Source organism: Panicum virgatum, chromosome 2N, assembly GCF_016808335.1.
Source record: "Panicum virgatum strain AP13 chromosome 2N, P.virgatum_v5, whole genome shotgun sequence".
Classification (NCBI taxonomy): Eukaryota; Viridiplantae; Streptophyta; class Magnoliopsida; order Poales; family Poaceae; genus Panicum; species Panicum virgatum.
The window spans coordinates 58,270,996-58,295,347 of NC_053146.1; the positions used below are offsets into that span (position 1 = coordinate 58,270,996).

At 50.4% G+C, this 24,352-nt stretch overlaps 3 protein-coding genes across 3 annotated transcripts; 1 reads left to right on the top strand and 2 right to left on the bottom strand.

Moving 5' to 3' along the window:
- Positions 1-955: 955 nt before the first annotated feature.
- On the bottom strand, positions 956-6,880 carry LOC120662821 (protein RFT1 homolog). The gene is made up of 15 exons (XM_039941889.1): positions 6,786-6,880; positions 5,966-6,174; positions 5,764-5,849; positions 5,170-5,264; positions 4,087-4,235; positions 3,510-3,661; positions 3,248-3,366; positions 2,989-3,152; positions 2,815-2,886; positions 2,515-2,586; positions 2,191-2,328; positions 1,649-1,804; positions 1,500-1,552; positions 1,255-1,427; positions 956-1,172 (listed from the first exon to the last, which is right to left on the bottom strand). Exons 1-15 carry the CDS (start codon positions 6,878-6,880, stop codon positions 1,103-1,105), a joined length of 1,803 nt encoding a protein of 600 aa, XP_039797823.1. The 3' UTR covers positions 956-1,102.
- A 1,823-nt stretch (positions 6,881-8,703) lies between these two features.
- Positions 8,704-10,683, top strand: LOC120658424 (60S ribosomal protein L15-1-like). The gene is made up of 4 exons (XM_039936699.1): positions 8,704-8,845; positions 8,937-9,103; positions 9,914-10,111; positions 10,211-10,683. The coding sequence occupies exons 1-4, from the start codon at positions 8,842-8,844 to the stop codon at positions 10,454-10,456; spliced, it is 615 nt and encodes a 204-aa protein (XP_039792633.1). The 5' UTR covers positions 8,704-8,841; the 3' UTR covers positions 10,457-10,683.
- Positions 10,684-20,703: 10,020 nt separating this feature from the next.
- LOC120662822 lies at positions 20,704-21,138 on the bottom strand. Its single transcript, XM_039941890.1, has one exon. The coding sequence runs from the start codon at positions 21,136-21,138 to the stop codon at positions 20,704-20,706; it is 435 nt and encodes a 144-aa protein (XP_039797824.1).
- Between the last annotated feature and the right edge of the window lie 3,214 nt (positions 21,139-24,352).

Below are 24,352 nucleotides of genomic sequence, written 5' to 3' on the forward strand. Positions count from 1 at the left end.
CCAGAAGCGGAGCCGGTGGGAGGAGGAAGGAAGGGAGCAGAGGAGAATTTTGGGTTTGCGCGCGAGGGGAGGGAGGAAGGAGGGGCGTAGGATTTAAGCAGGCGGGTCGCAGGTTGGGCCGAGAGACACGCGGTTTTGGGCGAGTCCGATCGGAAGTACCCCTAGGATGGATCGGATTGGATGGGCCAGCTTTCGCGACGGGCAAGTCGATTGAGTTGAGAGGCCAGATGGTATCCAGCCGTTGGGCTGGGGTGGGGATCCATCTGTTGATGGTGGCTGCTAGACTAGGCCAGTAGCCCACTAATTAGCCATAAATCCATTTTCTCTCCACGAGAATTGAAATTTCAATTTCAAATATTTTGATATCAACATTTTCCATAAATCCATTTCAAATATTTTAATATCAATATCGTCCCTGGCCAATTTGATTTTGCCCCTTTTTCTCTCCACGAGAATTGAAATTTCCTTTTCTTTTCCCTAATCAATACAAGATTTGCCCTCGAGGAACAGCTTCGGTCGACATCTATATAGTTAAGGACAAAGCTTAAGAATTGACACCACAATCATTGAGCATGGCTGAACGGTAGATATCCTCTTATCGAACTCCGGTGCTATCGTAACAGTTTTAGATAAAGAGATGTCCCAGCCTACATGTGTAAACTCCGGTGCTATCGTAACATGACTATCATGTGTAAAACTATTATCTACCTTGAGATGCGAACCTACATGCACGAAACCTAGCTGCTGCAATCAGTGGCGGAGGCTGGTGGGCAGGGGGGGACTGCTTCCTCCTCTTCCCCCCCCCCCCCCCCCCCTTCTTCTTCTTCTCTCCCTTCTTTCCTCTTCTTCTCCCTCCTCTCCTCTAATTTCCATGGAGTTCATGGGGGTAGGGGGGGCTTGAGCCCCCCTTGCCCCCACGCTGGATCCGCCCCTGGCTGCAATCCTCCTGCCTACATCCGTATAAAACTGTTCCACTGATTAATCCTCCTCTGTTGTCTATAAACCAAACTGCTGAATATACACCAACACAACCACAATACTACAATTCTCTTTATGTCAAGGCAGCCTACACAACCACTATACCGCTGTGTGTCTTATCAAATTATTGACTTTTTTCATGATGCTTCAATGTTCCGAAGATCTGCCTCAAGAACTGCTTTTCACCACGGTATCTGTTCAAGCAGAGCACACCAGAATGATTATCACAGGTAAAATAGAGTGATGGTATATTTATGTGCTGATCTGATGGCTTACATCTCAAATGCCGAGATGCTCAGGCACATGATGCCAATCACTATGTGAATGGGTACGGTCTGCTTAAACCTCTTCCTGTCCAAGAAAACCCTCTCAGAGAAAACTGTGGTTAGACCAGAAATGAGTAAAATGCCCCACCCTGCTGGTACGCAGCGCCGGAAGGAGAATGAGCCCTGTTAACAATGTCATCGTGTGTTAACTTTTGCTATAGAAGAGAACCTAGAGAAATATGAACAAAGCTATACCTTGAAATAGTCTTTGATGAACATTGAAGAATATGTGATTCGTAGCAACATATCTTTACACACAGTCAAGGCACAAATGGAGTTGTTCAGGGGAAAATGTATTCAAGAAAAAATAGAATGGTAGACGGTTGTGATTAAACAAAGGATACTGATCGAATTAGCAGCAATTAATCCAAGAGCTCCAGCAGATTTAATCAAAACAACATTTAGAATGATGTAAATAACCGAAAATAGAAGCAACATATCATTTGACTGCTTAAGCTGGTTTTCATTTGCAACAGCATGAAGAAAAGCTTCAGATGTGCCTGAAAGCACAGATGAACATAATCAGCATAGTTTCATCTGTGCTACGAAGCACACACTAGCATTTCATGATAATCTATGTTAATAGAACCCAGTTCTCGGATATATAAATGCATGACATAAACTAAGTTAAACATTAGTAATAGCAATAATCACACCCAGTAATAGCTATCATATTTAGCAGGGATCAAATAGGCCATTAAACTGTTGTCTACCTACTGTACTATATGCATCCGAACTGAACAAGATTTAACAAAAAAAAGTAAAGGCAATTGTCAACAGCTAAGACAAAGTAAAAAGAAGAAGAAGAAATATACATTCATTAAATAATTTATGATATATATAATATAAACATGGAATAACCATAAAGTTGATACTGAATACAAACCGTTCATTGCTAAGCTGATGATATAAAGACAATAGTAACGAAGAATAACCGAGGCTTCTCTATCACTGTGCCTTTCCCCATAGAGTAGTTTTAAAAGGGTATATGAATAGCTAGGACCAAATGAAATGATCACCAAACCTGCACAGTTAGAGAATATATTCAATGATTGTGGAGTTCTCAAAGGAAACAAGGATAATGGAATCAATAATAACTAAAAAAAAATTTTAAGAATGTAGGCGATGTGATTGACTGATTCTTACACAAGGTAAGAGGCACGACTAGATTAATGCTGGAATACAAATGTAACAGTGTCAAAATGTGTACCTATTAGCATAATAGGCTTTAGAGCCCCAAGCAAAGAGCCTTCAAGGTTGGATATATTTTGGGGAGTTTCTCCTGTGGATAAAGGTCATACAGGTAATATAAATAAAAAGATATGATAACAGTACACCTATCCGAGTAAATTTTGTTAATATTATCAATTAGATCTATGTAAGCAAAACTTTATATACGACCTTCTCCATATCAATAGCCCATTACAATAATGTGGTGAGTGCAAGGCCAAACACTTGAGTTAAAACAATAACTTAACCAGCATGAAAATTCAAGAGTACAAGAAAGAACCTGCCAATCGGGCAAAGGTAGTATATGAACTCTCCTCAAATGGCAAGAAAACTATCCGAACAACCAGACTCCCTGCAAAAAGAAAATAAAAAAATGAATATATGAATATATTAGTTGAATCCACTACAATATTAGCAAACAGAACTAAATGAAAACAAATGCTGTCATACTTGCCTAATTTATCCACGAGACCATAGGCAGCTTGGTTGTATGGAGTATCAAATGACACAAGAACAAATTTTTCGCCTTCTTGGAGGATCAACTTCCTGAAAGTCTGGCCTGTAAACAGCACGCACATGTGCACTAACTGTTTATCATAGTCCATCAGGTTCGATAACCTGACAATAGTTTCGCATCAAAGCAAATGGAACTGAACTCGTGAGAGATTAAACCTAGTGATACAAAAAAATGCGAATACAAACTGAGAACTAACCTTAATGGAAGAAGATCAGAAATTTTCGTATCAGTAAATATAAGAAAATATGACAAATATCCGAAGAAAATGAAGGCTCCATAGACAACCTGGGACAAAGAAACTAGAACCAGCTTGTGCTGCAAAAGAATAAATTATCATTTTAGTGTTGATCTTAAGGTAGTTCATGGTAACGGTAAGTTTTTAATCTAAAAAGACAGCAGTAACTTAGGCAACTAACTACAATAGAGATTCAATAAAATAAATGACTCATGACAATTACCACTTTAATACATCCTTTTACGAGGATGAAAGTTGTTAAACAACGGAAGAGTGTAGCTGCCGGTTCAGCATAAACTCTTATATTATAGTACTTCTTTTTCTGGGAAATAATATACAATGGTTCTGCCAGTAACTCAAGAATACAAGCAAATCCTGTCATTTCAGGGGGAAAAATGTCAGCTCTTAACATATGAAAGTGTCAGAAGACAAGGTGTAACAGCATGTAAATTGAAAGGCAAGGTCTGAGGTTTTCATGCAACAATTTGTGTCATCCCGGTTCCTGAGTAGATGCTTAGCTAAAAAGACAATAGTATACAATGATTATTTATTTATTTATTTATTTATTTTATTTTTGGTTTTGAAAAGAGCTTAGGGTAGACTGGTGGAGTCATTACAATCACGACTGAGTAGCTCCCTAACATAAATGGGTGTCTGATCCCTCCAGACTGCATGGTGCACCATACGCTTAGCTACGTAAGCAAGTTCATGAAGTAAAATGTTACAAGAGAATTTATCCTAAAAAGAATACTTTGTACCGACTATCATGTTCCGTGTGAATATAGAAAAAGATGACTTACCGATGATCAATATAGCTTTGGCATAGGGGTCAGATAGCTTCAATTTCATTACACTCAACACAAATAGGCTGCCAATAGAAGTAATGATAATGGCAAATGGAACTACCAACCAAGCTACCTTTAGTATCGCTTCATCAGTCAGCACATCACTGTAACATAAAGATAAAGTCGTCATTTCAAAAAGCTACTCCAAGGCAACAAGGATTAGAAAGAACACTAAAACCGCAGAGTAAGTTGTCCTGAAATTCATACAGTACAGAACTAACAAACTTTTGAATGCATATAGAAACTACTGATCAGAGAAGAGGATGAAACGCCAATCTCACATTTGTACAATTTGGAAACCTAGAAATTGCATTAATCTGCTGCAGTTGTAAGTTTAGAAATCCCGCCATTTTCTAAATTGTTAGAACAAGAAGATTTATGAACAATGAAGATTAAATTATAACAAGGGAATCTGTGGTTGGAGATGCCTATGAAATGTATGATGTTAGTGCTCTTGGGTTGGAGATGGGAGGGATAAGGAAATAAATAAGGTTTAGACTAGAGTCTTCACCCAGTTTTATAGACTATCCTACTCCTATGTAGGTTTGTGTGGCAAACATGAAATTGACTTTTAACACAATTCACCTTTCTTCATTTCCCTTCCTCTACAACATTAAAAAGGACAGAGAGGGCTCAATTCTCTAATAGCTTTCTCTAGTCTCCCTTTTCTTCATCACTCTTAAAAGATCCTAACAAATAAGAGAATCATTTCTCTGAGCTTTTTTCCTTCATACTATCTGCATCCAAGATTCCAAACAGACTATGCATAAACACAGAGTACAAAAGTTTCACAAAAATAAATCGAAAAGGCATCATATCAAATATAAGTAACAATCAGATGGCCGTACCGATTTGTTCATACTACGCATTGCTTTCATATTAAGTGGTTGTGACAAGTGAAAATTCTTAAAGCATAATTGCTATACTGTTGATTAATCACAGTAAATAGATATGCCTCCGAGTTGAACATAAATAGATGAGCCTCATAATCGAGCATAAATCGGTTCATGAACTCCATGTATAGATTCATTTTAATACCTCTGGGAATCATTACGCAAGCATGCACGTCGAAACCCCTCCCGGCTTAAAAATAAGATGCAGTTCATAAATAGAGGAAGCTGCAATGCGAATGCCTGCCAAAACAACAAGAAAATAAATAAATATTTCTATTCGATAATATTGATAAACAGAAGCGTCCATGAACATAGAAGAGCTATTGTTTGAGTTTGTGGACATGGAATTCCATGTGTTTTGAATCATTGTTATCCTAACTTGACTTAAGCCACACTAGCAAGTCATGATAATTCCTAATCATTTTTAAGTTTTAACAAATCCCACACATGCACCATGAGATAGAACCACAATGTACCCACTCCTGAATTAGATCATCACCAAATTTTAAAGGGAGCACGAAATTCGGACAGGGCGTGCACAAAAATTCTAAGGTCCACACGAGAAGTACAACCCTGAGTTGAAACCTGAGGATGAAATTCCCCCATCAAACTGTAAAAGTAACTCCACTCCACATCACGTGGATCCCCCCACCCCAAATGCAAGCGCTTGCATCTGGAGGCAACGGAAATCATTACACTGCAGTAAAAGGAATGAACAAAGCAGAGGAGAGATCCACACCGACACCGCGCCGTCGTCCGCGCCGAGCTGGCGCACGAACCAGATGTTGAACACGAACGGAATAGCCCTCGAGAGGAACTGCGCCGCTGACACAGACACGGGAAGCGTTAGATCCCCAAATCCCAGCACCCGCCAGTCAGTAACCACCCCGGCGACCAATCGATCGAAGCGCAGGTGGAGGCAGGGCCCGAGGCGCGCTCACCGAAGTTGTACTTGAAGACGCCCATCACGGCGGCTCCGGCCGCAGCCGCAGGGGGCGCCGCGGCGGCGCGTGTCAGTTTGTCGTCGGCTCCCGTCCATCTGATGCGATCCGATCCGTTCGATGCTAACAGGTAACAGCCTCGGCCCCAGTGGGGACGCTTTTCAGTTAGCCCTCTCGGTCCCGACCACACTCCCCACCATGTGCTGCGACTGCGATGCGAATCATGCGATGTGATGCATCGGCATACAAGGGACAAGGTAGAGCTAAGAGCATCTCAAGCACTCTCTCCATAATTATTTCTCAATAATAAATATTGGGAGATGTCCTAATAATAATTTTAGGATTAGTTGTTTTTGCCGTCTCCCAATAACATTCTCCCAATCCAACTATCTTATTGGGAGAGTCATAACTCCCCTTTTATTTAGGGAGAGGTGAGATGAATTATTGAGATGTCCCAATAATTATTAGGAAAGAGAAAAGTTTTGGGATACTGTTGGAGCACTAGTTTTCCATCTACTCTCCCAATACGGTAGTTGGATTGGTGATTGGGAGACTGCTGGAGATGCTCTAAGGGCCTGATTGATTGCTCGCATCTAGCGCAACCAGACTCCATGGATGCAAAAACTTGATGATTGGTTCCCTGTACTCAGCAGTAGGCCTGGCTCGTCAGATACAAAAGTCCACTCCGAGCCAGGCTCCCGAGATACGCAGGAAACGGTCGTTTTCCCATAGCCTGGTTGTTGGCGCCATGCGCGTGTGAGCGTTTGGGCCACCGCGCAGAGACCCAAGCAGCTGGTCTGCTTGCAGATAAACAGACTACCAATCGCTATCTCCGTCTAGCCTGTGGTTGCGTATGAACGAGAACCAAACAGAAGGTGCTTGCACCTCGGGAACCTGGCCAACGGTGGCCTGCATTGCCGGTGCGAGCCAGGCTCGGGAGCGAAAGGAACCAATCAGACATCACTGATGTGTTCAAAATCCTGGGAATCATCCTTACGTCCATAACTTGTTGCACATTTATTTGCGGTATTTTTGGCCTTGATATTTCCGGACCATCGGATTTGGCCATGAGAAGTAATCAGATTGTTGTTGTTTCAATGGTCTGGACAAACATCTGCTCCACTAGTCCACTGGCATTTCCTTCTCCAGCTTCTCCGGATTCCACACTCTCAGATTGTTGTTGTTCCATAACCCAACTGAAGAACGGAATCCACAGCAGCATCAAGAGAAGTAGAGGATACACGGATGCATGTTTGCTGCTCAAAATTGCATCATTGCTGTCATCCAGTGAAGTTACTCCGTGCGCGTGCTATACCAAATGAAACCAGTGGAGAGAGACAGAGAGTGGTGGGCATGCGGCTAGAACGAATTTCATGTTCTTGCCTTGAGCTCTGAGGCAAGACCGCTTTGTTATCTCTGCCAAGGAATTATTCTGAGATAGACTTGTGCCTTCTGATATATGTGTCGGTTGTCCGAGAGTACCTGTCCCAGTTCAATTGTTCGCCGGTGTCTGCAGAGAACAGGGTTTTGATTGCAGTGTTCGTAAGACTTGCATGACGAAGAACATAAATAAATATGAATAAATAGATCTAGATTAAAACATGTATAAAGAATGAAATTTAGATGTATATCAAGAACATTGTTCGCCAGATGACATGATACTTAGGCAGGTCAGCAGGTGATAACAAATCGTAGCTCTAATACCCTCCTCACAATCCAATTTTTACTTATGTAGCTTAAGATTGTATAAAATATGAGTGCGATTCTTTTAAACCCGGTCCTTCAATTATATAGGATAAATTGTTAGCTTTATTACTACCTCCAGACGTGGTGCTATGGCGAGCGGTCTCGTAGTTCCCATTGACTCTTCAAAAAAAATTATTCAATTTGAAGTTTTAATGTAATTTTTTATGGTAAAAAATAATTGAAGTTCTGAATATAAAACTTGAAAGCCCTTGCCTCATGGCCCATTAATTTTAAAAAAAGTGGAAACCAAAGTAAGAGAGCGGCAAAAGTCTATTTTACCTACTCCAACTATCACCAAAGTTTGGTTTTCCTCCTACAACTATAAAACCGGGTATTTCACCTCCCTCAATTTTTCAAACCGTCCATTTTACCTCCCTTGAGCGGTTTTGAAGACTGTTTGCTACAGTAACCGTAGTTTTGTCTTTTTCTTTTTTTTTAAAAAAAATCAATTGAATCTTTGAAAAATCATAGTAAATCACAAAAAAATCATAAAATATAAAACCCAATTTTGTTGGACTCCACATGAGTAGATATACGCAAGTGAATATATTATATGGTATACTTTAGTACAATTTTTTACTGTAACTTTAGATATATACTTTTCTGTAATTAATTTATAGCTACAGTTTTCATCGTCCCATTATGGTGAAATTTTTATGGTGAGCTAATCATTATATGATTGAGCTGTAGTAAAAATTTTATGATTATTAGATCATGTTTGACTGATCTATAGATTTGGTGAAAAAGACAAAACTACGGTTACTGTAGCAAACAGCCTTCAAAACCGCTCGAGGGAGGTAAAATGGACGGTTTGAAAAGTTGAGGGAGGTGAAATACCCGATTTTATAGTTGTAGGAGGAAAACCAAACTTTGGTGATAGTTGGAGGAGGTAAAATAGACTTTTGCCTAAGAGAGATCAAGACCCACGTAGACCTGCGCCATAAGGCCCATATTTCTCGGCCCATATATCCCGCACCGTTCCAAAACCCTAGTCCCCCATCCGACGGCCACGAGAACACTATCGGCTCCGTATAAGGTTACCCTTCGCCGCCGCCACCACCCAAACTCCAGGCTCCTCTCCGCACACTCCACCTTCACGGGCGCCGCCGTCGCACGCAGCCGTATCCGCCATGGGTGAGCTCCTCGCCCTCCTTCCCGCTGATGTCTCTCCGGTTAGCGTGCGTACGTCCTGACTGTGTGTTTCTTCGTTCTCGCTATGGCGCAGGGGCGTACAAGTACGTGTCGGAGCTATGGAGGAGGAAGCAGTCGGACGTGATGCGGTTCGTGCAGCGCGTGCGCTGCTGGGAGTACAGGCAGCAGCCAGCCATCGTCCGCCTCACCAGGCCCACCCGCCCCGACAAGGCCCGCCGCCTCGGCTTCAAGGCCAAGCAGGTAGATCTCCTATCTTCCCTGTTGTTTCCCGTCGCGATGAGGATAGATTTGTGGTTACGGGGAGGGTGGTGCAAGGCTTTGCCGTTCTCGTTTAGGATCGTGATTTGCTGGTGCTAGTAACGTATGCTGTTTGCCGTGACTAATGTTTCAGCCTTGTACGACAGGCGTGTAATGTTTTTGGTGAAAACGCCAGTGATTCAGTTTTTGGACGAAATGAAGGCTTGGTTACATTTCGAACACTCGGTTTAGCCATTCAGTTTACCCTTTAAGAATGTTGCTGGATATTTGTTTCTGTATGTACGCGGTGTTGAAGTATAGGTTATTTAATTTCGTGCTCTCGATTGCTGTTGGTTTATTAGATTCAATCCTGCTACTAAGTAACACCAATTCAACTTTTGGGACCTTTGTTCATTGAAACCCTTTTATAGTGGTGGACCTTAGATGAATTCATTCATTTTGGTCGCTTTATGGTGAGTTGGTGGTTGGCATGTTAGGCTTGATTTTGAGTGCAGTGTTGTCACACCATTTAGGATTTACATATGCCTACGCTTCCAGCCTTTGGTCTACCAGAGGATTGCTTATCAGTCTGTTGAGTGTTGACATTGAACTCCATATTTTTCATGCTGTTTATGAAGCTTGCTGACTTTTTCTGTACGTGCTTAGTGTGATTTGCTTCTGGGTAGAATTGTAGAAATGAGAAACTTGTCTGCATAATGCTCTGATCTAATATACTCTCTGAAAATTTAGAGTAGCTGTGGCTGTAACTCTGATGAAAATGATTTTGCCTAACTTTGTGTTGATTGTCTTCAGGGCTATGTTGTTTACCGTGTCCGTGTCAGACGTGGTGGTAGGAAGAGGCCTGTGCCTAAGGGTATTGTCTATGGCAAGCCCAAGCACCAGGGTATCACCCAGCTTAAGTTCCAGAGGAACAAGAGGTCTGTTGCTGAGGAGAGGGCTGGACGTAAGCTTGGTGGACTCAGGGTTCTCAACTCCTACTGGGTCAATGAGGTATACTTGTTTGCAGGAACCTGTAATAAGATATCATGAGAATAATGTCCTGTCCAGTACTAATATTAGCCTTGGCTTGTTTCTGTTACTAAACAACAGGATAGCACTTACAAGTACTTTGAGATCATCCTGGTTGATGTGGCCCACACTGCCATTCGCAATGACCCAAGGATCAACTGGCTATGCAAGGATGTGCACAAGCACCGCGAGCTCCGTGGTCTCACCTCTGCAGGCAAGAAGTACCGTGGTCTGCGAGGCAAGGGCCACACACACCACAAGAACAGGCCCTCGAGGAGGGCCACCTGGAAGCGCAACCAGACCCTCTCCCTCCGCCGCTACCGCTGAGCTCATATGTCTTGATGCTCTCCTGCTGTGGAGCCCGCCCCACCCAGACTTTGATAGTATTTGGTACCTTTATTGCATTGTCAAATTTTGCTGCTTGTGTTCCCAGCCTGATGAACTTTGTTAGCAGTGTGTACTGTGGAGCCAATGCTGTTAACTATGTTTGCGATTCACCTGTGTTATCAGTCAACAAAGGTTTAGTATCCAATGCTTTGTGCTCTTGTGATTCACCTTCATGTGATTTACGTGGTGGGGTGATTGTCTATCATCATCTGTTGCTAGCAGGCAGATGCTGGCCGTAGCATATGATTGCTCATTTGGCACTTGTTTCAGGTGGAACTTGTTCCGGGATAGCATATGATTGCTCCAAAAATCTGTGATTGCTTGAATTTCGTCGTAATATCATCATACGTGAAAACTATGCTGAGTTTAGCCAAAAGACAAGGTTTCCAAACAGCTTATCTGAGCCAAAAGACAAGGTTTCCAAGCAGCTTATCTGCAGAACCCGAGTTCTTGAATGTACCAAATAAGTTCCTTTCTAATACTCCTAAGCAATATTTAATTTCCTCAAAAAAAGAGAGCAATATATGTTTTCAGTAGTTTCTTTATCTTACATAAGCTTATTTTTAAAACCATCAGCGACGCCTACAGGCTAACAGGCTACAGGGCACCGCCTCTATACTAACCCAGGCATCATCAATAGAAGTAAACCACTGATTCGAAAGTCCATATATTCGTCGATTGATGGAGTGCATACGCTAAACGCTAAATTTTACTTCCTGTGTTTTCATTTACATGTTATATTAGATTTGTCTTAAGCCAATGTTGTATTAGATTTGTCTTACGTCAAATCTAGCCAACTGTGATCAAACTTGTACAGAGAAATAATAGTATTTACAATACCAAATTTATTACATGGAGTATGTTGGATAGTATAGTTGTTGCTATATTTTCTTGGGAACATATCTGGTGGAAACCACAACCTTTGTGAAAATCTGTACAAACTACGGCAAAAAAGTTGTCTAAATTTATCAAAAAAATCACACATGTAGATGATATTATGATACACAATCTTGTAAAATATCTTGTCCAAACTTTACTTCGTTTGTGAGATATTAAAATAATAATTTCAAGCCAGAAAGTTGTAGAAATTTGTTATTTTTATATCTCACAAACGAAGAGAGTTTGGACAAGATATTTTATAAAGTTGTGTATCATCATATCATCTACATGTGTGATTTTTTTGAAAAATTTAGACGACTTTTTTGTCGTGATTTGCACGGGTTTTCACGTAGGTTGTGGTTTCCACTAGATATGTTTTCATTTTTTTTCTAACAGACAATATGCCCATGCGTTGCTACAAACAAAGTTGGTGTCGCTGCGGAAAATGGGCGACTACTAAACTACTCGATTGCTTGTTTGATGTGCACTTGATCGGATATAGTCTAGCACGCAAAGACTCGAGGATTTAGACTGGTTCAGGCCGAATATGCCCTACGTCCAGTATGGGGGGTGGTGTTCTTACTCTATTGCTCTCGAGCCCGGGTACTCAAAGTTCAGAGGGGAGCTTACAAGCTGGTCAAGCAGTGTCGAACCTCTAGGAGTCCAACCCTTTCCTACGCGGGGGGCTTTCTCTTTTATAGTCCAAGGTGGGGCCCCCGTTTACATATATCTAGCGTTATGTCTTGGTACCGTTGGGGTGTTCTTCATCCTTGTCAGTCGTCGGGGCCCACTCGGTCGGTCGGGAGTAGGGAAGCTTGATCCTGGTGATCTTCTTGGGCAATGGGTTGTCCCGGTGCTGTCCCATTCTCGCTCAGTCGGGGCGGCCCGATCACTCGGATGGTCGTTCGGGGGTCACCTCCGGTCTTGTCCGCCTGGGCCTACGTTCCTTATCTGCAGGGCTACCTTATGTCTCCCTTGTGTAGCCCCTGCCAGCAGGACGACACACCCGGTGAGGGGTGCATTACCGAGGTCAGGACGGGGGCGTCCGGTCACGCTCGCTGGCGTAATGAGATGGTGTGCAGGGGCAAACATCATTACGGCGAGGGAGGGGACGTCCGCCGACGCCCCCTCCTGTAGTGTCGCGGGGTCCGCGCGGGCGGCGCTGTCCCTTTGTCAGGGAGTCCTGTAGCCTATGCCCACGCCGTAAGATAAGGAGAGCTGGCGTCGTGGAGCCTGTACGGGGCCTGTCTTGGCCGCCACGCCTGTCAGGGGGAGCGGCATCCTTGGAGCGCACGTCCCGAGTCATCAGGCATGGCTCTGACCCGGGGTGCCAGGTCGGGGGGCCGCCACGCGTCCCGGGAGGTCGGGCTCCCGGACATGTTGTCTTAGGAACGAAGGCAGCTCCCTACGCGGGTTAGTGGGCCGTCCCATTCTTGGCCCAGTGAATCTGCTGGGCTTCCCTTTGCACGAGTTGGGTCCAGCAGGGATCCCGGGTTTACAACCCCGTCAGAGGCCCCCAGGTGGCTCTGCGATTTTAATAATCGTGGAGCCGCTGGACTTGGTCTTGATGACTCCTGACTGGAGCATGTCCTCTGCCTCTGCCCGGGGCGACCTTTGCCTTTGTCTTCTGCAGCTGAGGGGCGAGTTCGCAGCTGGGGGAGGTATCCTTGGGGGCGCCTCCCCCCTCTCTCTCTTTTTTTTCTTTTGGTTTCCCTCCTGAGGGATGTTATGGATTTGATCCATTGTATCTGTCCTTCCCCTGAGTCGGGGTCGGCTAATCCCTGCCCACTGTAATAGCTTCCGGCCAATCGTTTTAATGAAACCAGTCTGGAAAATTTGTTCCGTGCGATCAGGCTAGGCGTTGTTGTTCCTAACTGCCGATCGGCCGATGCGTACTGCCTCGGATGAGGGTCGTTCCCGCCATGGGTGATGGGCCCAGAGGCAACCGTTACTTTTGTTATCATCCTGTTCATGGTCTCCGGGCTTTGCGGATCCATGGGGTCAGTCATCGCCTGAGGGTAGGTCGGGAGCGGTCAGGCCTCGTCATTGCGCAATGGGTAATTGGCCCACAGGGCCCGGCCCGCTTCCTGGCCGACGGGGGCACACGCTGGACGCATTCGATGTTGCGCCACCTCAGATTCCTCGCCGATCAGTGGGGCCTACCAAGCCCAGCTCTCTGGCCTTTTAATACGCGGAGCGGGGGAGGTTTACCTTCTTCTCTGCCCCGGCTATTGCCTCCTTCCTTCGCCGCCTCCAGCATTCGCTTTCCTTCCTGCTCTCGCTTGCCGCCGCCCTCGCCTTCGCCTCCTTTTGTTTCGTCGGAGTCCAGGCGCGGCGATGTCGCTGTGGAGGCCGTCTTCCATGACTGAGGTCCAGCTTGAGAGGTTGGCCGCGGAGGGGTCGATTCCCCCGAGGAGCGTAGCCCACTGGAGGGCGCCTCAGCCCAATGAGGTTAGTCCCCATCCGCGCCCCGATGAGGTGGTGTCCTTCTGCATCTTCTACGCGCGGGTCTCGGGCACCCTGCCCACCCCTTCTTGCTAGGCTTGCTAGAGGGGTGGAGGATCGGATTGCCTCATCTTAACCCTACCGGAATGCTGCACATATCGGGTTTTGTGATGGTGTGTGAGGCGTTCCTCGGGATAGATCCGCATGTAGATCTATTCCGGGAGATGTTCATGGGTCGCCCGGTTACGCTGAGGCGTGAAGCCGGCGCGTCGCGCTCGGAGGCGACAATTGCGCCCGTCGGCGGTTTTGGCCTGCAACGGAAGCCTGGGAAGGCCTCGTATCCCCGGTACACCCTGGTGGATAACAATCGGGGGTGGCATGACGAATGGTTCTACATCCGGAATCCGGCCGGTAGGGAACAGGCGTTCCCAGTTTTCACCAGAAATGCTCCGGAGAAGCAGGACAGCTGGACCTGGGGAGCCACTCGGAGGAGGGAAAACCGTGTGGAGATGATCGAGGAGGTGCTGAAAAGCTTGCACACGATCTAGATGGTGCCCGTGTTTTCGCCACCATCTTCCTTCGCAAAGTGCACGTTCTCTCTGCGTTGCGGGGGAAGATGTGGGATACGAACACGACGAGCCGCGAGAAGAGCTGCAGGATCCCGACAGCTCTGGGCTGTGGAGGTGGCTCGAAGGCATGATTGCGGGGGAAGGCCGCCATGCCATTGGCGGCCCGTCCCCTTTTTGGTCGGGGTCGCCTCCCAACCTGGTAAGCATGCGTCCATTTCCTGCCCCTTCCTGCTATATTTTCGTTCCTGACTGTTTCACCCCCGTTCATGATTGCAGGGTCTTGGCAAGCCCAAGTTTCTCCCTCACCATAGTAAGGGGCCGGAAGGGGCCGCCCGCCAGGCCGAGCAGCGGAAGAGGGCCGCGGAGAGGACGAAGAAGAAGGTTCTCTGTGCCCGGGAGCACGAGAGTCGTGAGAAGGAGGTTGCCAAGCTTATCCGTGAGAGGATGGACCCCGCGGAAGCTCGGGGCTTGGTTGACGCTCGCCCCCTGAAATATCTGGAGTCCAGATCCGACGGGGAGGAGGAGGAGCTGGAGCCGCTTGGGGGCGAGGATTCTGGTCTGGATGCGTCCCCGCGTGGGACGAGTGGATCCGGGGCCCTCAAGCACGCTCGTGAGGACACGGAGCCGGAGTCGGCGAAACAGCCCCGAGGCGAAGGCCCGGGTACGCCGGGGATCGTTGGTGACGTCCCCCGGGATGTCGACTGCTCCCCCTCCAGGCCGCGGAGGGGCTGATGGGGCGCCGTCGCCTATTACTACGACCATCACGACGCGTTCGTCTCCCACATCATCGTCCAAGACCATCCCGACGAAGACGGCGGCGAGAACGTGAGTGCTACTCCTACTCTAGTGCTTTGGAGGGGTAGCCTTTTGGTGACGCACCTTCCTATTTTTGTGATGCAGGGTCTCGATCGGTTTCCACCCGTTGGCTGATCCTGTGGAGTGGACTGAACATCCTTCGTTGGCGGTTCTGCTTGCCTGGTGTCGGGGAGGAAGCGCGCCCCCGGGGATGTCCTCATCACAGATGGTGACAGTGGCGGCGCCAGGACCTTTCTTTTCGCCAGCCGGTGTGGCAATGGCGTTCGTGCCATATTCCTCGGACCGCGCGGGTGCTCCTGCCAAGAGCTCTCTCCTGTCGCCGCCCGCGGGGGAGGCCGCTGTGTTGGGGGAGTCACCATCGGTGGAGGGCACTCTAGTTCCCTATCGTCCGTCGCAAGGGCCGTTGGAGTGGCCGTCTCGCGACGACGATGGTGACGCGCGGTTCGTGCTAAACGACTCTCGGGAGGATAAACTCTGGCGACATGTGGGTCGGCAGGGCTTCGAGCCTCAGGTGGTGCTTGCCTCCGCCCAGGGCCGCATTGCCCTGCTGCTGGGAGAGGTAGAACGGGCTGAGAAGCTTGTTACCTCTGACCTGCCTCCCGCCATTGGGGTAAGGTTCTTTTATCGGGACTGTTTCTTCCCGCCCGTAGGTGTTCTCTTGTGACTTCCTTTCGTTTTTCAGGTGTTAGAGAAGATCTACAAAAGCAAATCATCCTTGTTACGGGAGGTACATGGTCGCGAGGTGATGGGCGAGGCAGTGCGCCGGGACCTTGCCGAGCGGTTGCGCTCTGTGGAGGCCGCGCGCGCCTCGGATGCTCAGGAGTATCATCGCAACCTCGCGGCCATAGAAGCCCGGTTGGAGAAGGAACGGGCCCGCCATGCACGCGCGGAGGCTGACTTGACGAACCAAGAGTTGGGTCGCCAAGTGATGAAAGCACTAAATGGTGATTTCCCTCGCATTTCTTTCTTTTGATTATGTTTACAACATGACCTCATAGTGTTGTGATGTTTCTTTCAAAGATGACCACTCGGAACCGGATCTTGCGGCGTGAGTTTGACCGACTGCGGTCGTCGGCCCAAGAGGTTTGCTTCTGCGTCCTTGGCTCCCCGCCTTCAAGCCCTCTGCAGGATGATCTCCGGAGAGTCCCCAAGGAGTTGGCCGTGTTGACGGCCATAGCGGCTTACCAAGGGGCTTCGACTGCATTGAGCGCCGTGCTGCTGCGGCATCCAGTGCTGGATTTGTCAGGTCTTGAGGATGATCTCTTTGCCGGGAAGCCGTACGACGATGCTCTTGTGGTGACCAGGAGGCTAGAGCCCATTGCCAACAAGGTTGCACAGGATCTGACCTTCACAGTGGTGAGGAGAGTCCGGCGTGCGGAGCGGGAGTTGGATGTGAGCGGTGGGAGCGTCGGAGCCATGGCAGACGCGTCGTCGACTGACGGATCTGCCGCTCCTTCCTCCAGTGTGGATCCACCGTTGCAAAAATAAACGAGTTTATATTAGTTTTGGTTTGGCGTGGGGTTGGTGGTGAGGGAAAGAACATCTTGCGCTTCGTGGTCGAAGTAAGCTTCTATTTTTTCTGAAAAGAATTCTACTATTTGCTTTTCCGCTTGCTTGTGAACGTTTTTGGTCCGCTGCATTCCTTTCTTTCGGAACTGCGTGCAGATCGTAGGCTGCGATGTATAGCCGGGAGCTAGCCTAGAAGCATCATTCGCTAGTCGCCGTAGATCGTTACAAGGATCCAATCGATCGGGTAGTTCAGAAAAAATGCTTGAGTAGGATGGAAAACATGCGAACTAGCAGAGAGAGAGTCGTGTGTTGTGCGACAGGAGAAACCGGTGTGCGCGTGCTGCATAGTCTGTCCTAGTGAGGCCCCCGAATGCCTTGGCCTGAGAGTGTTCAGGGCAAGGGGATGTAGAGGCGAAAAACAACAGAAAGCAGGATGGTCGAAGACCATGGTCTGGCCCCCAAGCGCTCCGAGCCAAGTGTGTATGGGTCAGAGTGCTAGAAACCAGAGAGCTTGTGTGTTGTGGGCAGGTAAAAAATGCAGGTGTCTGGCCCCCAAGTGATTCCGAGCCGGGAGTGGCCGGATTGGGGCGCCGGGTGAGTGCACTGTGTTGTGCGGTGAGGAGAAAATTGACAGGTGTCGGGCCCCCGAGTGCTCCGAGCCGGAAGTGGCCGGGTCGTGGCACTTGGACTGAGCCGCTAGTGCTTCTTACGGGAAAAAACACCGTAACTGTTCTACGTTCCAAAAGTTGGTTAGAATGTTACCGTCAGAGTCTTTTAGCTTGTAGGTGCCTGGCCGTATCACCTCTGCGATGCTGTAGGGTCCTTCCCATGGCGGCGAGAGTTTGTGCTTGTCCTTCGTTGTCATGACTCGTCGCAAGACCAGATCTCTGACCTGCAGCGTCCTCTCCTGTATGCGCCTCTCGTGGTACCTGCGTAAAGTTTGTTGGTAGCGGGCCGATCGGTGTAGCATTGACAGCCTTGCTTCCTCCAAGACTTCTATGGCGTCTCTCTGGGCTTCGGCTGCCGTTTCTAGGTCAAACTCTTTGACTCTTGGTGCACCGTAGTCCAGATCGGAAGGGAGCACGGCTTCAGAGCCATATGTTAGGAAGAAAGGTGTTAGCCCTATAGACCAGTTAGGTGTGGTTCGCAAGCTCCAGAGCACTGCCGGCAGCTCCTCCACCCAGTAGCCCGCGAATTTTTTGAGCATGTCAAAAATTTGTGATTTGATCCCTTGGAGGATTAGGCCATTGGCTCTCTCGACTTGCCCGTTTGTGCGTGGGTGTCCGACCGATGCCCAATCGATCCGGATCCCGTATCCTTCCGCGAACTCTTGGAAGTAGTGGCCTGTGAAGTTGGTTCCGTTGTCGTTGATGATGGAATTGGGCACGCCGAATCTGTAAACGATGTCCAGGAAGAACTTGACGGCGTCCTTGGAGTCGATTGTGGTGATTGGCTTTGCCTCAATCCATTTTGTGAATTTGTCGATTGCAACAAGTAAATGGGTGAACCCTCCTGGTGCCTTCTTTAGCGGCCCGACCATGTCCAGGCCCCACATGGCAAATGGTCTGAAGGGCTTGGGCTGGCAAGTGGGTTTGTTTGGCATAAAACTGGCAGCCTTTGCATGCACGGACGATTTCTTCCACGTTGCGTAGTGCCGTTGGCTAATAGAATCCTTGTCGGAAAGCTTTTCCGACGAAGGAGCGTGGTGCAGCGTGGTGTCCGCAGATTCCGGCGTGTATCTCGAGAAGAAACTCCTTGCCCTGGGCAATGGGGATGCACTTCATGAGAATGCCGGTTTCGGAGGGGCTGCGTTTGTAGAGCTCGCCGTCGATTACAGCGAAGGTTTTGGCTCGTCGGGCTACCCGGCGGGCTGCATTGCGTTCCTCTGGGAGGACTTCGTGTAGGAGATAAGCCAGTAGATCGGCTCTACAATCTGTGGTGTCTGCCTGGCCTAGGTCGGGTTGGTCCGTTGCTAAGCAGAGTGGGCCCCCGGGTATTTGGTCGGGGGCTAGGTCGGAGGGAGCGTGCTCTGTTTTTTATGCACGCCCTGTTTCCTCTGTTTTTGTCTTGTCTGCGGCCGGCTGCTTCTCTCGTGCTGACGGCGCGTTCAGGTCGTTGACGAAAATGCCATTGGGCGCCAGCTTGCACTCAGCGGCCATCTTTGCGAGAGCGTCCGCATCGGGGTTTTGCTTCTGTGGGATGTGGTAGAGCTCCAGACCCCAGAATCTCCCTTCTAGCTTACGGACTTCCTGGCAGTATGCGTCCATGAGAGGGCTCTCGCAGTTGGAGTTCTTCATGACCTGGTCGATTACCAACTTGTAGTCGTCGTAGACGTACAGTCGGCTTGCCCCGATGTCGATGGCTATGCGGAGGCCGCTGATGAGCGCCTCGTACTCGGCGACGTTGTTTGACGCGTGGAAGTGCTGGAACTTGCCTCCTTCAGGGGAGACTAGGACGACCCCGGCCCCCGCGCCGGGTCCCATGACGACCCGTCGAAGTAGAGGGTCCAGTACTCGTGAGAGATTTCTGGGGTTGGAGCTTGAACTTCCGTCCAGTCGGCGATGAAGTCGGCCAGGACCTGAGACATTATCGCCATGCGCTGCACGAACTTGACGTCATAGCCCATCAGCTCGACTGCCCATTTGGAAATCCGCCCCACGGCGTCGCGGTTGCGAACAACTTCACCGAGTGGGAACGAGGTAACGACCGACACCTCATGCTCGGTGAAGTAGTGTTGCAGCTTCTTGGCCGCCATGATGACGGTGTAGAGGAGTTTTTGTGTCTGCGGGTACCGTGACTTTATGTCAGTCAGTACTTCGCTGACGAAATACATGGGATGTTGGACTTTAAGGGCGTGTCCCTATTCTTCCCTTTCAACTACCAGAGCAGCGCTGACCACATGGTTAGTGGCTGCCAGGTAAAGTAAAAGGGGTTCGCAGGGATCCGGTGCCATGAGCACCAGTGGAAAGGATAAGAGAGTCTTGAGGCGGTCGAGGGCCGCCTGTGCCTCCTCCGTCCAGACAAAGGTGTCGGATTTCTTGAGGAGTTTGTACAGCGGCAGGCCTCGCTCTCCCAGCCAGGCAATGAACCAACTGAACGCTGCTAGGCACCCGGTTAACCTCTGGATACCTTTGATGCCACGGATGGGTCCCATGTTGATGATAGCCGCGATCTTGTCGCGGTTGGCCTCAATGCCAGGCTCGGACACCATGTACCCGAGAAGTTTGCCCTTAGGCACAACGAACATGCATTTCTCAGGATTCAGTTTAATGTTGAACCTCTTGAGATTTGCTAACGTGGTGCTTAGGGTGGCGACTAGGTCGTCCGCGCGCGGCGTTTTGATGACGATGTTGTCAACGTAGACCGCGACCGTCGCCCGAGGCGGATCCGGCCGGTCGGGGTCGATCGGCGGGTTAATCTGGTCGGAGAAGCAGGCTTGCATGCATCGCTGGTATGTTGCCCCTGCATTCTGAAGGCCGAACGGCATCGACGTGTAACAGTACGAGCCAAACAACATGATGAAGGATGTTGCGAGCTGGTCGGATTCCTTCATCGCTATCTGGTGATAGCCCGAGTAAGCGTCTAGATCTCGCATCCAGAGGTGGAGTCGATTATCTGATCTATTCTAGGCAAAGGAAAAGGGTCTTTGGGGCAAGCCTTGTTCAGGCTGGTGTAATCAACACACATCCTCCATTGACTAGTTTTCTTTTTTACAAGGACTGGGTTAGAGAGCCAATTGGAGTGATATACTTCTTTTATGAAGCCAGCGGCTAACAACTTAGCAATTTCTTCTCCTATGGCTCTACGCCTCTCGTCGTCGAAGCGGCGCAGGCGTTGCTGGACGGGCTTGGATCCCGGCAAAATGCGGAGCTCGTGCTCGGCGACCTCCCTTGGGATGCCCGGCATGTCGGATGGCTTTCAGGCAAAAGTGTCCTTGTTGGCGCAGAGGAAGTTGACGAGCGCGTGTTCCTATTTGGCCGACAGCTGGGAGCCGACCCGCACCGTCTTAGTTGGATCGGCGTCGTCGAACACGACCGACTTGGTTTCATCGGTTGAGACAAATGCCGGTGCCTGGCTGGGCTTGCCAGGGTCAGGACGGCACTCGGGAGTGGTGGCGCGAAGCTGGCCAAGCTCAGCCGAGTTCGCCGCAGTGGTGGCGAGGTCGAAGTACTCGCAGCTGCTGACGTAGGCCTGCTCGAAGGAGCCGCTCACTATGATGACCGAGAACTTGGCGTAGGTGTAGTTGGGCACTGCCATGAACTTGGCGTAGGCGGGGCGCCCGAGAATGGCGTGGTACGCTCCCTTCCAGTCCACCACCTCAAATGTGAGGGTCTCAGTGCGGAAGTTGGCTTTGCTGCCGAACGTGACCGACAAGTCAATGTTGCCGACCGGGTACGCCTTCATGCCCGGAAGGATGCCGTAGAAGGGGAAGAGAGAGGCCCGCAGGCAGGTCTCGGGATCCCCTTGGCTTCCAGGGTGTCGATGTAGAGGATGTTGAGGCTGCTGCCCCCGTCCATCAACACTTTGGACAGGCGCATGTTGCTGACGACAGGGTTGACGATGAGAGGGTAGCTCCCAGGCCGAGGGATGCTGGCTGGATGGTCATCCAGATCGAAAATGATAGGCGTGTACACCCACTTTAACTTTTTGGGAATAGAACTCGATGCAGCACATACCTCGCGGAGCCGCACCATCTGCAGTCGCTGGGAACACTCGTCCTCCAGGCCGCCGATGATGACCAAGCACAGGTTCACATTCTGGAACGCTCCCTCTGCCGGCTTCTCCTTGTCCTGGTCGGCGTCGGGCCGCTTGTCGCGGCCGGACAGCCATAGTTGGTGCATGGCTTCTCCAGGAGCTGGTTGAAGTGGTCATTTCTAGGAGGGCGCTTATCTTGGCGCTCGGTCGCCGCGACCTCGCCGGTGGTGGGAGGTTAGCGATTCTTCTTGTTCTTCCTATCCTCACGGCTTGAGGATGGCCGGTCGCGGTCATGTCGCTTCATCTTTGCCGCGTGCTAGTCGCGCTCGAAGACGGCCCCGACCGCCTCCTCGCCGGAGGCGTGGCTGGTGGCGATCTCCAGGAGCTCATGCGTGGTGCGCGGCTTTTGGCACCCCAGTTTGTGGACTAGGGTCTTGCAGTGCGTCCCGCTGAGGAACGCGCTGATGACGTCGGCATCGATGATGCCTAGGAGCGAGTTGCACTGCTGGGAGAAGCACCGGATGTAGTCACGCAGGGACTCGACGGGCTCCTGCTGGCAGTTCTTGAGATCCCAAAAGTTGCCAAGATGCAAGTACTTGCCTTGAAAGTTGCCGATGAACACTTTCCGGAGGTTCGCCCAGCTGCCGATGGAGTCGGCGGGCAAGAACTCCAGCCAGGCGCGAATGTTTTCTCCCAAGCATATTGGGAGATACTGGATGATGAAGCGGTCGTCGCTTGCTCCTCCGGCCCGGCATGCAAGCCGGTAGTCCTCCAGCCACACAGCCAAAACGCTGGGGGAAAGGCGCCCCACGAATCGCCCTGGAAAAGGCATTTGGTCCGCTGGGGTCCGGGCTCGGACTCCGGTCGCGGTCCACGTCAGGGTCGCAGGGGCGTCCCCCTCGCCAGAGCAGTGAGCGCTCCGGGTTGGGTGCATATGCCCGCGCGTCCTCTGCTCGAGCGGCTGCGCGATCAACGTCGGCGTGGTGCCTCGCCTGCTGTCAGCCTTGAATCACGCTGCGCGCGCGTCGTAGTTGGGGCCGATGCGATCGTGAATCGGTGGCCTCGGCGGGAGAGGAGCGGATGCCACCGCCGGGTCTGGTGCGTCGCCCACATTGGCCTGCTGTGCCGGTGGGGGTGATGTACCTCAGATGGTTCCTGCCCACGGTGGCTCGCGCCGCTGGCGAGACCCGAGGCAGCGGCCTGCCATCGGTGCAGTGAGGAGCTCTCCGCCTGCTGGACGGCGGCGAGTTCCACCAGGTTCCTCACCTGGCGGTGAAGGTTTCTCTGGGCCAGATCCTCCGGCTCCGGCAGTGTCTGCAGGAGGATCGCAACCGCTGCGATGTTCTGGCCTGCACGGAACTCTTGCGGGAGTTGTATGCGGGCGTTGTTGATGATGTCGCGGTTGACCACGTGTGCACGCTGACGTGCGGAACCCGCGGGGTTTATCCCCTTTGACCCGGAGGGAGCCCGCGGAGGCTGGTCCACGGGCGGGGGCGTCTGTTGGCGATGGCGGAGATCTTCGCCGTGAGCCTGCGCGTAGGCGAGTGCGCGCTCGCGGTGGTCCGGTGGGGTGTGCGTCTGTTGAGACGGCACCACCTCAGGTGGCGGGTCGTTGTCGGCCATGGTGCACATGCACGGCAGCGGGGATGTTCCCTCCAGGTGGTTGTCTCCCATGCTGGAGGAATCACTCAGGGGATCCTCGTAGCACCGGAGGTCGTGGACGGAGTCAGGGTAGCTCTCCGTCATGCCCACGAACTGGGATGCGGGTTGGCGCCCTTGGGCGGCCTTGTGCAGCTCCCGAGCATAGACGCTCACAGAGTTGCGTAGACCGAACGGGAGCCGCTCCGAAAACGAGCGGGGTGTTCGGAGAGGAGGTCCGCCCGCGAGCTGTCGAGAGACGTTGGCCAAAGAGAAGAGGACTAGGTTGACGTCCTCGACGGCAGGGTTGGAGGCCATCATGAGCGCGATGCGGCGGAGCACCGCACAGGTTGGCTGTGATGGCCTGCGCTTCCTGATGCGCCAGCGAACTGATCGCCGACGCCTCAGTTTGTGAGGCTTGGGAAGAGGAACGAGCTCCTCTGTGGTCGCCAGAGCGGCTTTCTCCTCGTGGAGGCGCAGTGCACCGAGCTGGTCGGTGACGAACTCCAGACTTCCAAAGTGGAAGGTTTGGGAAGGCGGCAGTGGTGGAGGCGCCCACGACCCGTTACGGAGGATCGCGGGGAACTCCAGGGAGCCGAAGCGGATCGTCTCGCCGTGGCTTGCCGCCGGAGCAGCGAATGGGGTGATCGAAACCATCCGATCGCCGAAGCAGTGAACGCACAAAGCGCTCCCCACGGACGGCGCCAAACTGTCGCTGCGGGAAATGGACGACTACTAAACTACTTAATTGCTCGTTTGATGTGCGATTGATCGGATATGGTCTAACACGCAAATACTCGAGGATTTAGATTGGTTCAGGCCGAATGTGCCCTACGTCTATTATGGGGGTGGTGTTCTTGCTCTATTGCTCTCGAGCCCGGGTGCTCAAAGTTCAGAGGGGAGCTTACAAGCTGGTCAAGCAGTGTCGAACCTCTAGGAGTCCAACCCTTTTCTACGCGGGGGGCTTTCCCTTTTATAGTCTAAGGTGGGGCCCCCGTTTACATATATCTAGCGTTATGTCTAGGTACTGTTGGGGTGTTCTTCGTCCTTGTCAGTCGTCGGGGCCCACTCGGTCGGTCGGGAGTGGGGAAGCTTGATCCTGGTGATCTTCTTGGGCAACAGGTTGTCCCGGTGCTGTCCCACCCTGGCTCAGTCGGGGCGGCCCGATCACTCGGATAGTCGTTCGGGGGTCACTTCCAGTCTTGTTCGCCTGGGCCTACGTTCCTTATCTGCAGGGCTACCTCATGTCTCCCTTGCGTAGTCCCTGCCAGCAGGACGACACACC